At 39.4% G+C, this 14,856-nt stretch overlaps 1 protein-coding gene across 13 annotated transcripts in view; it reads right to left on the reverse strand.

The window, feature by feature from the left end:
• Window positions 1-14,856, reverse strand: part of LRRFIP2 (LRR binding FLII interacting protein 2) — a 106,090-nt gene that overhangs the window by 30,573 nt on the left and 60,661 nt on the right. For 6 of the 13 annotated variants that reach the window (XM_030329968.2, XM_030329964.2, XM_030329970.2 and 3 more), the window contains 4 exons: window positions 13,587-13,676; window positions 6,752-6,796; window positions 5,068-5,184; window positions 2,153-2,224 (listed from right to left, as the gene is read on the reverse strand). In XM_030329968.2, coding sequence (XP_030185828.1) covers window positions 2,153-2,224; window positions 5,068-5,184; window positions 6,752-6,796; window positions 13,587-13,676 — 324 coding nt within the window. The remainder of the gene's footprint in view (window positions 1-2,152; window positions 2,225-5,067; window positions 5,185-6,751; window positions 6,797-13,586; window positions 13,677-14,856) is intronic. The other 7 variants (XM_030329969.2, XM_032594640.1, XM_030329971.2 and 4 more) reach the window with 3 other exon arrangements.

The following is a 14,856-nucleotide window of genomic DNA, read 5'->3' on the forward strand; positions in this document are numbered from 1 at the left end:
TTAAGCGTCCCGACTCTTGATTTCAGCTCAGGTCATGATCTCACAGTTTGTGGGTTAAAGTCCCACATTGAGCTCTGCACTGACAGTGCAGAGCCTGCTTGGGATTTTCCTTCTCTCTCTCTTCCCCACTCATACTCTCTCTCAAAATGAATAAACAAAAACTTCAAAAAAAAAAAAAAAAAAAAGAATATCGTAAGCAATGACCCAGCATCCTTTTTCAATAGAATATGTATGGATATTATCACACTATTGTGTTTGATCACCAATCAGATCATTTTTTAATGATTTTTCTTCCACTTAACGAGTTGTTTCAAGGACAAATATAACCTGAAGTCAAGCTCAATTATATGCTGACCGTGAATTAAGAAAATGGAGGTGGCAGGGGATGGGTGAAATAGACAAGGGGATTAAAAGTACATTTATCATGATGAGCACTGAGTAACGTACAGAATTGTTGTATAATTATGTTGTGCATCTTAGATATAGCACTTTATGTTAATTTTACTTCAATAAAATAAATAAACTATATCTCTTCTAAATGAAAATAATAATAATAGTAATAATAATAATAAAATAAAGCAGGGCACATCATTGTATATCACTAAGTAAGTTTTCCTTTACTCTAGGTATGCTTAAAACTGTTGCCTTGAACATGAATATATTTAACGTATATCTTAACAGTCTTTCTTAGCATGGTGACATATAATGTGAGGAACATACAGTTTTGCTTTTTTTCTCTTAAAAAAGGGGATCTTGTATCTGTTCAGTCTCACATTTAATCTGTTCTTTTGTATCCTTCAAAGAAGGTAACAAATGATAGATCTAAAATGTAAGCAAAAAATGTTTTAAATAAATAAAAAGCAAGAAAACCTCTGCTTGCTTTCCTGATATGTTACATTACATATGAGATTTCAATAGAAGTGTATTTATTTAACATATTTAATTTGCTCCCTTGATCCAACATATTTCCAAAAGTCTTATCACTAAAATCTTCAAAGGTGATTCAACCCTGATGATCTGAGCCAGGAAGACCGGGCAGGTCAGCATATACCCCTGTACTTCTCCTGCTCGCCTGACAACCGCACGCGCGCACACACTGCCGGGTCAGCAGCCTCCAGGCTGCCCTCACGGACACTCTCCATAGGACCCGCTACCCTTTTCTGTCCTGACTCGTAACCGTAAGTTTCCTCTGGACGATCATGCCCCGCGTGAAGGTACCGACTGGTAACTGGGCCACTTTGCATCTCGCCAGGAAAGCTGATGAGAGCCTTGCCCGTGAGGTCCCCGCTTTGTCCTTCGGGCATATCCTGAGTCGTCTTTCTGAATGCCTTGTTTATGCACCTTGAGACCTGATATTTCTGTTTCAAACAGGGCCATGCACATGTTGAGAAACTTGTAGCTTCCTTGTATCAGAGTTGAACTGCATAATTAAACATGGGGAAGTGCATGATAACCAACCGCCATTTACAACCAAAATGTCTGTGTCACAAGGACACTTCTATTGAGAACTGGTAGCCATCCTTGCTCGGAAAAGATTAAGGCCCGTCTCAATTTACCTCCAGATTCTTCAAAGCAGTGAACCTGTGTAATCTTCTTTGAGCCATAGTGAAAAACAAGAAGAAAAGGAAGAGGAGGAGAAGAAAAAACAAAATGAAAACACAGGCCTCCTACCTCAGGTTCCTTCCTCCGTAAGAAATGTTTATAATAATGCACTCTTAGATGCTTCTTCCTCCTGCCTTCAATACTGACTAAATTTGTTGACAGAAATAGGCAATACTCTCTCATTTAGCAGGGAAGAATTTTAAGGTCTAATTCTCAATTGAAAACCGTAATCTCAGAATACGTTTTAAGAGTTTACCCAATTCTGTTTTGTATGGCTAAGACACAAGCGGCATGTAAGTATTTCACAAAGTTTAAAAACTCTAAGGTATAATATCTTGTACCGAATATTGCAAAAACCATAGTAAACGTTGAGACATAAGCAGACTGAAAGTTCACCTTTCCTGTGCACTGCAGGTTAAGCACATGCTGGAAAGACAAACACTGTTAGTAAAGCTTTGTGCACTGGGGTTAACAGAACTTGTGAAACCACCATTACCCAACCATTCTGCACACAGAGAGCATGCGTGGGCTGCACAATGGGCCCTGATACCTTTAGTTCTTTAAGCCCTTGCATGTATCTCCCTTCTACATCCTGTATCTGGTCCTTAAGGTCATAGATATCCTGCAGGACATAGGAATGAACCATTGCATAAAACCATGCACAAACATATCTTAAGTCTCAAAGGATTCAGATGAAAATGTGAATTACTTTCATGTATTCCGGACCAAAAACAGAGAAATCAAAATACACAAACGTAACTGCCACTTAAAACCACCGAACGAGGCAAATAGGTCAGGTGATAATGGGGCTGGGGAAGGTCTGGAGTAATCAATCTAAAGTGTTACATATCTTCTTGGCATGAACTTGTGTTGAGACCGCATTAGCAAGAGGGGGATGGGGCCGTGTACGAGAAAAAGCTGTACCAATTATAATGTTTTGAACATATAAACTTTAAAAATTTATAAATCATTTCAATAATCTTTAACATAATGCTTCACCTGAACCAGTAAATTACTAAAGTACTAAATTAATTATAAGCAGCAAATTTTACTGGCTCATTCAGAAGTTTTTAAAACTGTAATAAATGGACACGAACAAAATGTCTTTCAATGACTTGGTTACTAATCACAATTAATTTGGAAGAAAGAAAGTAAAGGGAGGGAAGTTAAACACTGACATTTTAAACCGTATGTCAGATGAGAGAGTCTATGCTGAGGATGCCATTTAAATGAATGATGAGAAAAGAGCATTTGTTCCAAATGTTACCCCAATCATTAAAAGTAAAGCAGGTCAAATTTTAAATGGAAAATACAGTTCCTCCTATACCTGACCCTGCTACCTACAATCTATCCTGGATGCTTGATTTCGGCGGAATACAACTGCCACAGGGCCCCACGTGCAACTCTGCAATACGGGCAGGACCAATCCTCAAAGGCCGGTCACACACACCTTCTGTATCATACCCCCCCTGCCCTCTTCGTCTCCTCCTTGGTAGGTCTGTCTTGTACTCGCTGATTCATTCAACAGACACACATCAAGAGGCTACCGCAAGCGAAGCGTGAGGATACAAAACTCTCATTTCCTTCAAGGAAATCATTCTCTCAAAGAAGCAATACGAGCGGAGTGGTGCGGCTGGAAGGCCTTGTCCTCCGGTCTTCCGTCCCACTGAAGACAAGAGTTGAGCCCATTCAACTCTGCAGCCCCAGCACCTATGCCCGGTACTTCGTAAGAGCCTGATAAATACGGACACCCTCAAAGTCACACCATGTCGGCCTGGGTCAGCTCTCCGTTGCCGCCGCCACTGCCGCCGCGGCAAACGTCTCCACCCTCTAACCCCCAGCCCACTTTTACAGGCCTCCCATCCCGTAAGCCGGACTCTTGCTCCTACCTGCCTGCGGTCTGACTCAGTACCCCAGCACGCCCCCTCCCTCCCTCCCTCCCTCCCTCCCTCCCTCCCTCTCTGTGTCAGCGGGACGGGCCCGCCACATCTGGCCCCCCTCTATCTGCGCCCGGGCATCCCTCTCAGGCACTCTGCTCATCAGCCACCCTCTCCTCGCTCTGCCTTCCTGTTCTCTCTCAACTGGCTCAAGCCAACGAATAAAAATAATCAAGCCTGCCTTTGAAAGAAAACGAAAACCTTCCCTTAACCTCTCCTCTCTGCTATTGACCAATCAACTCCAGTATCTCCCAGGATTCTCCTCGGAGTAAGTTCCTTGCATCCTCTCCCACTGCAGTTCCGCCTTGTTCACGCCATCCACAGGGTTCCCTTCACCTCCAGAGCTTCCTCCGACCTGGGGACACTCTTTAAGGATGCGAACCAGATACTCTTGCTCCCCTATTTAATATCCCACAGTTGTCGGGGGGCGGCGGGGGGGAGGGGGCGAACCAAATGTCTTCTAGGCTACCACACATGATGCTTTGTGGTCTGGCCCACGAGTACTGCCCCCAGTTTTCCCTCTCCCTCACCTCTCCTCCTCACTTCCCATCCTACCCTCGGGCAACTTTGCTAGACAGAGAACCTTCTGGTTCTCTGAAGTTCTCAGAAAGCCTTTTCCCTCCAACTTCTTTGCCTGATGCATTTGCATTCTTCCTTCACAGTGGGTCTCCTCTGAAAAGCTTTCTGTAATCTCTTCTCCTAGTCCAACAGAGCTGATGCTTCTCCGAATTCTCTTAACAGTCCTATTCTCACTACTACATAGGATCATACACGTGACCTAGTTTTACTGGTTTCTATCAGCGGATCTTCCCTATGAAACAGTGAACTCCTGAAGTTCAAAGTGTGTTTCACTGCCTAAATTGCTGAAGCCAACGGCTCAATAAATGTTGAATGAATGAATGAATGAATGAATGCAATTTTTATTACAACCCTTCCCCCCATTGCTCACAAATAGCAGGTTCAGCAAACAGACCTTCAAATACATTTTGAAAGTCCCCATCTTTCAAATAAAAGGGTTAATAAGAACAGGAACTCAACCCAGGGACTCAACTCAGGTATTTCTGTTATCCCAAATATTCCTATGCTTATCTTACCATGAAAAACTGAGAGATAACTATACTCCAGCAGCCAAATAATACCATAATGGCTCAAAAGGCCGACAATTCCTAGAACCTGGTCCCTTGCATATCTATGTATTTTCCATCTAAAATATGGCCAACTATTTCTGAGAGAATTACTTTTACATACATTAACAAGTTTTTTTGGCATTTGTAAGTGAGCAGAGAGATACTGATCATTCCAATATCATCAAATGTTCAAGAAAGAGAACAGAAAAAAGAATGAACTCATCTCTTTCCTTTCAGATCTGAGTCACATTCCCGAACTGTCTTTTAACAGTATTTTTTCAAGAACTCATACTCCTTTTCTTTCCACTAAGTCACATTAAGTGTTAAATAGCTCCAGTATACTCTACTACAAAGAAGCCGAAAACCTGTTTGTAAAAAGCAAACCAAAGACTGCGGTTTACCCGCAATTCACTTAATGAGGTGTCTGGGTCTACTAAGCTGCTGGTGTCTCCGCTCCCTCGTCTGGATGAATTTCCGCTTAGAGGGGTTGTTGCTGAGGCAGAGTTCCGAGACGAAGGCTAGAGAAAGAGAGAAAGAGGACACATCTAAGCCTTGTTTCTGTACAAAGACGTTTGCTGTGGAAGCTGAACATGGGGTGGGGGCGGGGGACACCTAACACCTGTGGATGAGACATGCGGACAACATAGGTTGGCTTTGGGAAAGGGGTATCCAGAGAAGGGCCTGGAATACGAAGCACAACCTTGTTCCCTCCAACACATTACTGTAGTCTAGAATTCATAATGACAAAGGAAATGGCTTGCGTGCGACTTGTTTTCTATCTTTGGTATATTGTAAACAATACTGAGCACACGAGATTAATTTCAAACAGTTCAGGATTTATAACTGGTATGCTAATTAGCAGTCCTCCTACTGAGTTCCTGAGGCTGCTTCTTTAGAATCTTTTCTTTTTCTAATACTCTGAGAAAGTTGGAAACAATATTTGCAGCTCGGGCAAACTGTGTATCACTATGAATTTAGACTGCTATTCCCACAGTTTACATGTGAGATACGCTACTGGATGAACACACGATGGAGCAACCAAATGAGTTAACCATTAGCCACATGCAGCTACTCAGCATCTGAAATATGGCTAGACGAAATTGACATTTAAGTGTAAAATACACACCAGATTTCAAAGGCTTAGTATGGAAAAAAGAAGGTAAATTATCTCATTAATAATTTTTCATATTACACTGAAATATCTTTGATATTTGGGTTAAATAAATTATTTAAATTAACTTTAACTGTTGCTTTTTACTGTTTTAATGAGGCTACTAGAAAAGTTAAACTTGGGGCGCCTGAGTGGCTCAGTCTGTTAAGTGTCCGACTTCGGCTCAGGACATGATCTCACGGTTCATGAGTTCAAGACCTGCCTCGGGCTCCTGGATGACAGCTCAGAGCCTGGAGCCTGCTTCGGATTCTGTGTTTCCCTCTCTCTCTCTGCCCCTGCCCCACTCACACTCTGTCTCTCCCTCTCTTAAAAATAAACACTAAAAAGAAAAATTTTTTTAAAGAAAAGTTAAACTTACATATGTGGGGTACATTTGTGGCTTGCATCGTATCCCTACTGGACAGAACAGCTGTATCTTTTTTAGGTACAGCATGAAATGAATCCTGATAATTTCCCTAAAATGACTTTCTGAAAGTACTTCCAGAAGATAGAGACTTTAACACAAAACAAGTCCTAGAAAGGAGTTATTTTACTTCCAAAGAAAAATGTGTTATTAAGGAAAAAAAACCAAAAGCAAACAAAAACGAAACCCTCAGAGTTTGTCACTAGCATTCCACTTCATTTTCAGTGTTTAATGGCTTCTCCTCGGGATCCAATTCTAGGCAATGGAAATCAAAAGACCAGCCCAAAGCTTCAGAAGTGACATTCAAGGAAATAAAACGCAGGGTCTTTTCTCTTCCCAGAGCTTCACATGATTCAACCTCGGAGGAATTTGGGGGGTCAAGAACAGGAAATAGACGGAGAAAGGAAGAGTAGCTCCCCCAGTTCACATGTAGTATAATCATGAAATAGCAGTTGAAATTAAGTTCAACTGACCTTGAGAATTTAATTCTCTTAGGAATGTATATACTCACTCTTGTGTAATTTTCAGCATACTGTTTGTCAGATTTTTCATCCAACTAGAAAAGAACAGAGATAAAAATCAGGAAAGATGCTTATTAGCATGTCAGGTTTTTTTAGAGGAAAAAAAGAAATGACCACAGTTGAGTTCTCCAAGTTCAACTGCTGTTTGCGACCTAAAAGTAAACATATTAAAACTGAAATAAAAGTTGAGACACATGAGACAAAATGTCAAGAATGTTAATTCTTATCCTAAGGATGGACATGCAGTGAGCAAGCTGTCCTTGTGCAGAAGTTTAGAATTTTAGATTTTCTTTTCATGGTATTTGAAACACATTAAAGAAAATTATAAACTTAAGTTCTAGCATTGCAAATGTTAATACAAAAAAAAAAAAAAACCACAAACTTGTACACATCAAAAGCAAAACTCTGATAAAACCAAAAGCCAAAAAGCTTTATTCTCTAAACATTATTAGGACACAGGACACATAGAGAAGACCAGTACACTTAGCCACAAAGAGTTTCGACTGAATTAAAGCATGTTAAATATACCATCAAAAAAGATTTCCCCTACAGCCTTAAGGGAGTCAGCTCTTTGGCTTTTTTGTTTTTTGGTTTTTTTTAAGCAGTACACACACATGTCAAAAAGAAAAGAAAAAATGAAATAGCACAAAAGGGTACGTGAAGGAAGCCTTTCTGCCTACCCTACCACATCCTGACCTTCCAATTCTTGATCCAAGGATAACCAGCCACCAAGTCTTTAACAAATTCTAGAGCAATGCCTCAAATACATTCTATACCTTCTTTTTCTCCTTACCAACTTTCAGGAATTAAAGAAACTACTTCATGGTCTTCATGGCATTTCTCAATCTCTGACCCCATGATATTTATTAATTTATTGTCTGATCTCTTTATCTTTAATGTAAGTAAGCCTGTGTCTGTATGTTCGTTTCTGTATTCACAACATCAAAAATAGCACCTGACATGTAGAAGGACTAAAAGTTCAGTGGGTGAATGAGGAAATGAATCATACCCCATCTGGACTTACAGACTTACTTCATTTACTTTGACAGCAGCATACTGTCCTATTATCTAGACATGATGATTGAGTTAGCCTATCTTCCGCAGATAGGCCTTAGTTATCAGCGTTTCATAAAGAGAGGCATCTTACAGGTCTCCTCCTAAACCCCGACCTTGCAGCTGAGGAGAGAGAAATTCAGGGGCAGAAGATCTTCCTGAAAATTGAACAACTGCTAAACGTCAGGGCTGGATTCAGATCTCAGTTTTGTGAATTTTAAAACCCGTCTTCATATTATTTACTGTCCCAATTACTTAACTAAATGAAAATCAACCCAGATTCCAACTCCTAGACCAACCCTCCCAGCTCAATCTAGAAAAAAAGATTTGAAAACTTTCCTCAGTTAATTATTAAAACACAAAATGCCATTATTTCTGGTTCTATTCAGTTCACTTCATTCTAATTTCCTCATATTTGAAAGGTTTTCTGTTCTTTTTCATTGCCCATTTATCACGTTCATTTTTTCTCTGCATTTATATAATAAACACTGTTTACAATAAAAGGTGTTTACTTTATTAAAAGTACTGTATCAATAATGCATTTATATTAAACTTTCGACTTTGATCTCTTTTTGCCACTTTTTACAGTAACACTCTTTAAAAGGAATTGATTTTAGTTAACTGATTTTTTTTTAAGTCACACATGAAACGTTTTGAAACAAACAAGCAATGACAGTGGTTTTTAATACTGGCGATTATTGCCACGAAAAGGAATCATCTTCCATCACATTTATCCTACTAAAACCACTGCCTCACATTTAAAGTGTTATTCTTCAGAGTGAAAGAAATACCGTGTCTGGATAAAACTGCCTTATTTTCCTCAGAGTATCTCCCACCTCTCTTCTACTAATGAGTTAGAGAAAAACAGGCAAAATCCGGAAACACTCTTCTAGGTCCACCTAAAACCCTGGCTCATGTCCCCTGTCACAAAAATGACCGCCAAACCCACCCATTTTTTAAACAGTCAGCTACTGAACTAGTCCGTGGCCACGTCGATCCTATCGCTTCCACTGTCTTCTGACAGATCCCAACTGTCGCAACCCAAACTGATCACGCGCCAAACCTCGGGGAGTGTCAAGGCAGCAAAAAATGCCAAGAGCAGCGACGCTGCAGTCCAGGTTCTTGAGCTGCAGTGACTTGGCCAGAGGCTCCAGTTCTCACTTCTCAGACTTGTGCTCTGCTACGTGCTATCTCCCATTTAGACAAAAAGCCACTTGAAACCTGGTCTTCCAAAAGCCCCAGTGCTCTCTCTAGGAGGTCTAAACACCTGTACCGCAATGACAAGCCAAGGTTCATAATGATGACCCAGAGTCTGCCAGGTACTGAAAAGGCTTTTAAATGGAATAAAAGTTAATCATGTTTAATATATTAAAGTATGAAATAGGGAAACAGCAAAAGGCTACAAGCTTTCAGCTATAAGATGAATAAGGCCTGAGGATCTAATGCAAAATCATGGTGACTAGAGCTGATAAAAAATTGTTGTGTACAAGTAACAATGGAAAAATGAATATGCACAACAATATAAAAACTTTGTAACATTAGTGAGAAATCAGAAAGCAAAGGCTGCATATATGGTCGCAATTCTGTAAAACAAATTAGAGATAGAAAAACTATTAAAAGTAAATCAAATTGTTAAAAAAGTGGCTAATAAAAAAGTAGACTAAAATACCAAAAACAAAAACAAAAAACAGCAAGCAAAGCTTTTTTCCGCCTTAATATGGTGCTCAGGACTTGCTCATTAATGTTAACTGTAGCCTACTCTTCTCAAAAAATTTCAAGTAAACATTATGTCATTGCACTCTTAAATAATTAAATAGGTAATTTTCCGATCAAGGAAGGGGTTTGGTCGTTTGAACTTGAAAGTCAGCTAACAAGCTTGCAATATTTCACGTTAGTATTAATGTGAAAAGGAGAGCACATGGTGGCAAACTTCATATTCCAATTTGAAAGCTTAAGTTCAAAGGTAGTATTTTCTTAGGGGCGCCTGGGTGGCTCAAAGTTAGGTTAAGTGACCAACTCTTGGTTTCCACTCAGGTCATAATCTCATGGTTCCTGAATTCAAGCCTGCTTGGGATTCTCTGTCCCTCTCTCTCTGCCCACCCCCCTCAAATAAATAAATAAATAAATTTTTAAGTAACATTTTCTTGAAGAATTTCCATGATCAACTAGTAAACAAAATTAAATATAATCTTCCCCACATTTCAGCGATAAAAGCCTTCGCCCTATTTATGCCAGGATGCTTGAAAATGCTTTGCTCTTGACATTACAGACTGTACATTACTTCTCTTTAAATCTGAACTCCTTGAATATTTGTTGAAATTAACACATGTGAGAAATATTTTAGAATACACATCTTGTCAAATCTTTGAAACTCCTTGTTTCTTCTTAAAGAAAGGCATTTATTCTCTGATATTTATTCTCTGATTAAGAGGCCCTTTGAACCACTTAAACATAAGGCTGCTTAGTTTGACAGATAATTTTACCTGACTAAAATGGTAAAATACAACTGAATTTTTTTAGAATAGAATAGAAACAGAGCATTTTAGTTATAAATACATTTTGATGCTGTCATTTAAAAGTTGTTTAGAAATAAAGACTGGTACCTTGTTACAATTATTTTCTTAAAAGGACTGAGCTATTCATGTCTGATGTGTACAATTTTCAGTGTGCAGCCACCATTTGGTCAAATGTATCAGTAATATATATGATCAGAAGTTAAAGGTATTTATATTAAGGCATTTGAATAAACTACTTATTTTTTAATGTTATAAAGTTATAGTCAAATAAAGTATTTATAGTATTTGTTTAATGTAATCATTAGTCTAATCATTTATTAACTTCTAATTTTATATATGATATGATAACACTAATAAAAATTCTGACAGAAAAAAAAACCCAGAAAACTGAAGATCTGATTCCCCAACTACAGAAGGGAAGGGAGCAATTAACTTTAATAATCTCATAAAGCAAAAATGGCTTTGGACTCCACTCAGAAATGCACTAATTATTAATAATCAGTAAAACTAAAGTTAGCACATTTACATTCTTCTCCCCAGCCTAACCGATAGGATAAGAGAAAAAGGCCATTGGCTAGAGCAGTCACAAACACTGTGTTAAGAGTCTTGCCAAATCAGGGCCTGGCACCCTTTTCAAGCACTCCCAGCTCAGAAGTTATAAATGGAGCAGACTGTACACATATATTTGGTCCACAGTGGGGAAGCCAGAAAGTGTCTTTTAAAATTGTGAATTCACTGTCAGTGTCTTAAAAGCAGAATATTTCGCATAAAAGTGCAGATTTCCCAGCTTACCTTTTAAAGGCGGGGATCTTAGCAATATCAAGTCTACTTCCCATTTATCCACAATGAACTGAATTATAGTTCCCCTTTACAAGAAATAATATTAGAGAAAATTTTTGCTCTAGAGAGAGGAATGGCAAGCATTTTAGGGTTTTTGTTTTTTTACAGAGTAAAACCTTTTTTTTTTTTAATTTAAATTTTAGTTAACACATTAAGGTTTTATCAAGAGGTAAAATTAAGGATATCATTACAGGTACTTAAACAAGAATGAAAAAAAAGATAAAAATCATTAGCTCACAGGCTATAAAATAAGAGGGTGCTATAACCATGTATAATGGTTATACACACACACACACACACACACACACACACACACAGGCTATTCTATCAAATCATGTTATACACATTAAATATGTATAACTTTCATTTTAAAATATGTAAATAAACCAAAATAACTATCTGGGAAAAGAAAAGAGTTATATTAAATCAGTAGAAGCAGGAAGAGATTTTTTTTCTTAAGCTATCAAGCTTTTCACTTCTGTGTAGTTACTAAGATAAATTGCCAAGAAATACATGTAAGGAGGACAAAACCACCACCACAAATATGAGGCTAACAGAATTCAAGTTTTTAAGAAAAAAAGGTGTATACATTAAATTGTTTGTATCTACAAAAAAAGGACAAGTTGTTAAGCAAATTAATAAAATGAGCAATATTTCAGAGCAAAGACTTTTGGCAGCCAGCTTTCCAACTCCGCATGCTGAGATTCCTTGATCTGACAGAGGGCAAGACAGGATTGCTCTAAGGCCAGGTTTGAGGCCCAACGATCTGGAATACTTAAGGACTACAAGGATTAAAGTCATTCAGAAACAGCTATTTAAATACAATCAGTGGAGTGCCTGGGTAGCTCAGTCGGTTAAACATCTGACTCTTGATTTCAGCTTAGGTCAAGATCCTGTGTTAGTGGGATCGAGACCCACATTGGACTCCTTGCTGACAGGCTCTTCGCCTGCTTGGGATTCTCTCTCTCCCTCTCTCTCTGCCCCTCTCCCTTTCCCTCTCTCTGAAAATAAATAAAGGTTTATCAAATACAAATAAATACAATCAGTAACATTCTAAATGTAAATCAATATCTCTTCATTTAAAAACTAACTTTTTGGTTTAGAAATACTACCTCTCATCTGCTTCAAAGGGCTTGAAAATCAGAACAGCACCGGTCTATGTGCAAAACAACACTAATGCCAGCAAGGGAGGGAAGGTGTCAAAGAGAAAATCAGGTTGTTAGATCCGTCAGGGAGTATATCTGTTTGGGGTTCCTTCATTAAGACAAACGCTTCGAGGCATCTCTATTGGACAATCTTTCCTAAGTTCACTTCCCCATGAATGTGAAAGCAAAGGATAAGCATTTCTTCAAAACAATGCCATGGTCCAAATGTTTAAAATCTATTCAGATTCCTCTGAGTAACCACATGTTAGCGATACTTTGCTAACTAATACGTTCTATTGTTCAACCTTCAAAGTCTACCCAGTACTACATAGATTCACCAAAATAAAAAGAAAACTTTTAAGACTGATTAGGAATATCTAAATATGGGCTAGGTATTAGATGGTTTTAAGGAATTATTATTTTTTAATGTTTATTTATTTTTGAGACAGAGAGCGAGCCCGCGCACACGTGAGCGGGGAAGGGGCAGAGACAGAGGAGGACACAGGCTCCAAAGCAGGCTCTGCACGGGCAGCAGTGAGCCCAATGCAAGGCCTGAACTCATGAACCATGTGGTCATGACCTGAGCCAAAATCAAACGCTCAGACGACTGAGCCACCCAGGCACCCCAAGGAATTATTTATTTTATTAGGTATGATAATAGTAGAGTGAATATGAAAAAGAAATTCTCAGGGGTGCCTGGGTGGCTCAGTTGGTTAAGCATCCAATTCTTGATTTTGGCTCAGGTCATGATCTCCCGGTTTGTGAGATCGAACACCTCACTGAATTCTGCCCTGACCGTGTAGAGCCTGCTTGGGATTCTCTCTCTCTCTCTCTCTCTCTCTCTCTCTCTCTCTCTTTCTCTCTGCCCCTGCCCCACTCTTTCTCTCTCTCTCTCTCTCTCTCTCTCTCAAAAATAAATAAACATTAAAAAAAAAACCAACAAGAAATTCTCAATTAGACATGCATACTGAACTAAATGACATGGATTTGTTTTTAAATAGTTCAGGGGAAAAAAAGGAAGGAAAGGGGGCAATAAAGTAAAATTGGCGAATTACTGGTAATTGTGGAAACTGCTGGTAAGTTCCGCGGGGGAAATTTTTCACAGAAAAGTTTTTGTTTTTTTTTTTTTTAATCAGAGCATATCAATATACACATTCCAAAACAAATAGCTATTTTATGCTACAATTAAGTTCCTAACTTTCAAACAGCTAATGTGTGAGCCGTTAGTCGCAAGACCGAGACACCACAACCACTGCATGCAATACACTCACGCGGGTCACATCTGGGATAATGACGTCATCCACCTCAGAGACCACGCTCCCCCTACGATTGGAGCGACTAAAATAATCGGCGGCAGAAACCTTTCAATCAGAAAAAATGAGAGGCTTTAAAGGTTAAGAAAAGAGAGCAGAAAAGGTAAGAACATTGGCATATGAGTGGACAACTTTTTTAGGTGCTTGGTAACTTACGTATCATGAAATGAGGAAACGGATGCAATTAACATCCTCAAAGAAGTAGGAAAGAAATGTAAAGCGTTCCTGAACGAAATCACAGCTGCCTGAAACACGCTTTTATTCACCTTCGCCAGAGTTCGACACTACAGAGATCACTTACTGCCCGAGGGCCAGCAAAGGTAGCGTGTGTGGCACATACATCATCCTCACTGGGAGGGTCCCTAGAACAGTATTTCCCTAAAACCTCTACCCTATTTCAAATTTACAGTTCGTCACAGTATCAACTCTGTTAAGCACCTGTATGCTCGATGCGGAACTATTTGCAGGGTATCTACTGCACTTTCACCCCATTTCTACACTTCCCTCCTTCTCACATTCCTCAAGACCAGGAACCGTGGGACAAAATAATGACAGAACTACACTGGCCTCTTTCTGGGTTCCCCAAACACTGCGTCTTGTCCCACCTGAGACTTTGTCACTGGCCTACAGAGCTCTGCTCCCAGCTCTTCGGGCAGCTGGTTCCTCCCATTACGAGGAGGAATGTCTCAGCTCAAAGGTCACTTTCCTTGGGGAAGCCTTCTCTGACCACCCTGTCCAAAGGGACTTGCACACACACACGCGTCCCTTCACGTTCCCTGTCCTGTCCCTGCTTTTCTCTTCACAGTTCCCGGGGTTACTTTCTTTTTATCTTCCTTTGCTTACTTATCTTCTATTTCTTTCACAAGGATATAAGCTCTAGGAGGTCAGAAACCCGGTCTGTCTGGCCCGCCAGCACTTTACTCCCTAAACATTTGGTGAATTAATAAAGGAGTATTTTTTACCTCACTCATCAGCTTTCCTTACCTCAGCTCTGTCTGACTGCCTTGCTTAAAAACTCTTCCCATCCAGGAATGGAATTTGGAAGTCCAACCACAGAGACAAAAAAGGCTCACAATGTGAAGTTTTGCTAAGGGCAACTGCAGTCAAGCAACAGTATTTTTATTCACACTAATAGTAATACAACTTAGATTGACACATACCTAATATCTTACCGGTCCCTACCGTCTCCGAATTGCGGTAGGTATTTTCCACATACTAATTCATTTAA

The sequence above is a fragment of the Lynx canadensis genome, chromosome C2, assembly GCF_007474595.2.
Source record: "Lynx canadensis isolate LIC74 chromosome C2, mLynCan4.pri.v2, whole genome shotgun sequence".
NCBI classification, from domain to species: domain Eukaryota; kingdom Metazoa; phylum Chordata; class Mammalia; order Carnivora; family Felidae; genus Lynx; species Lynx canadensis.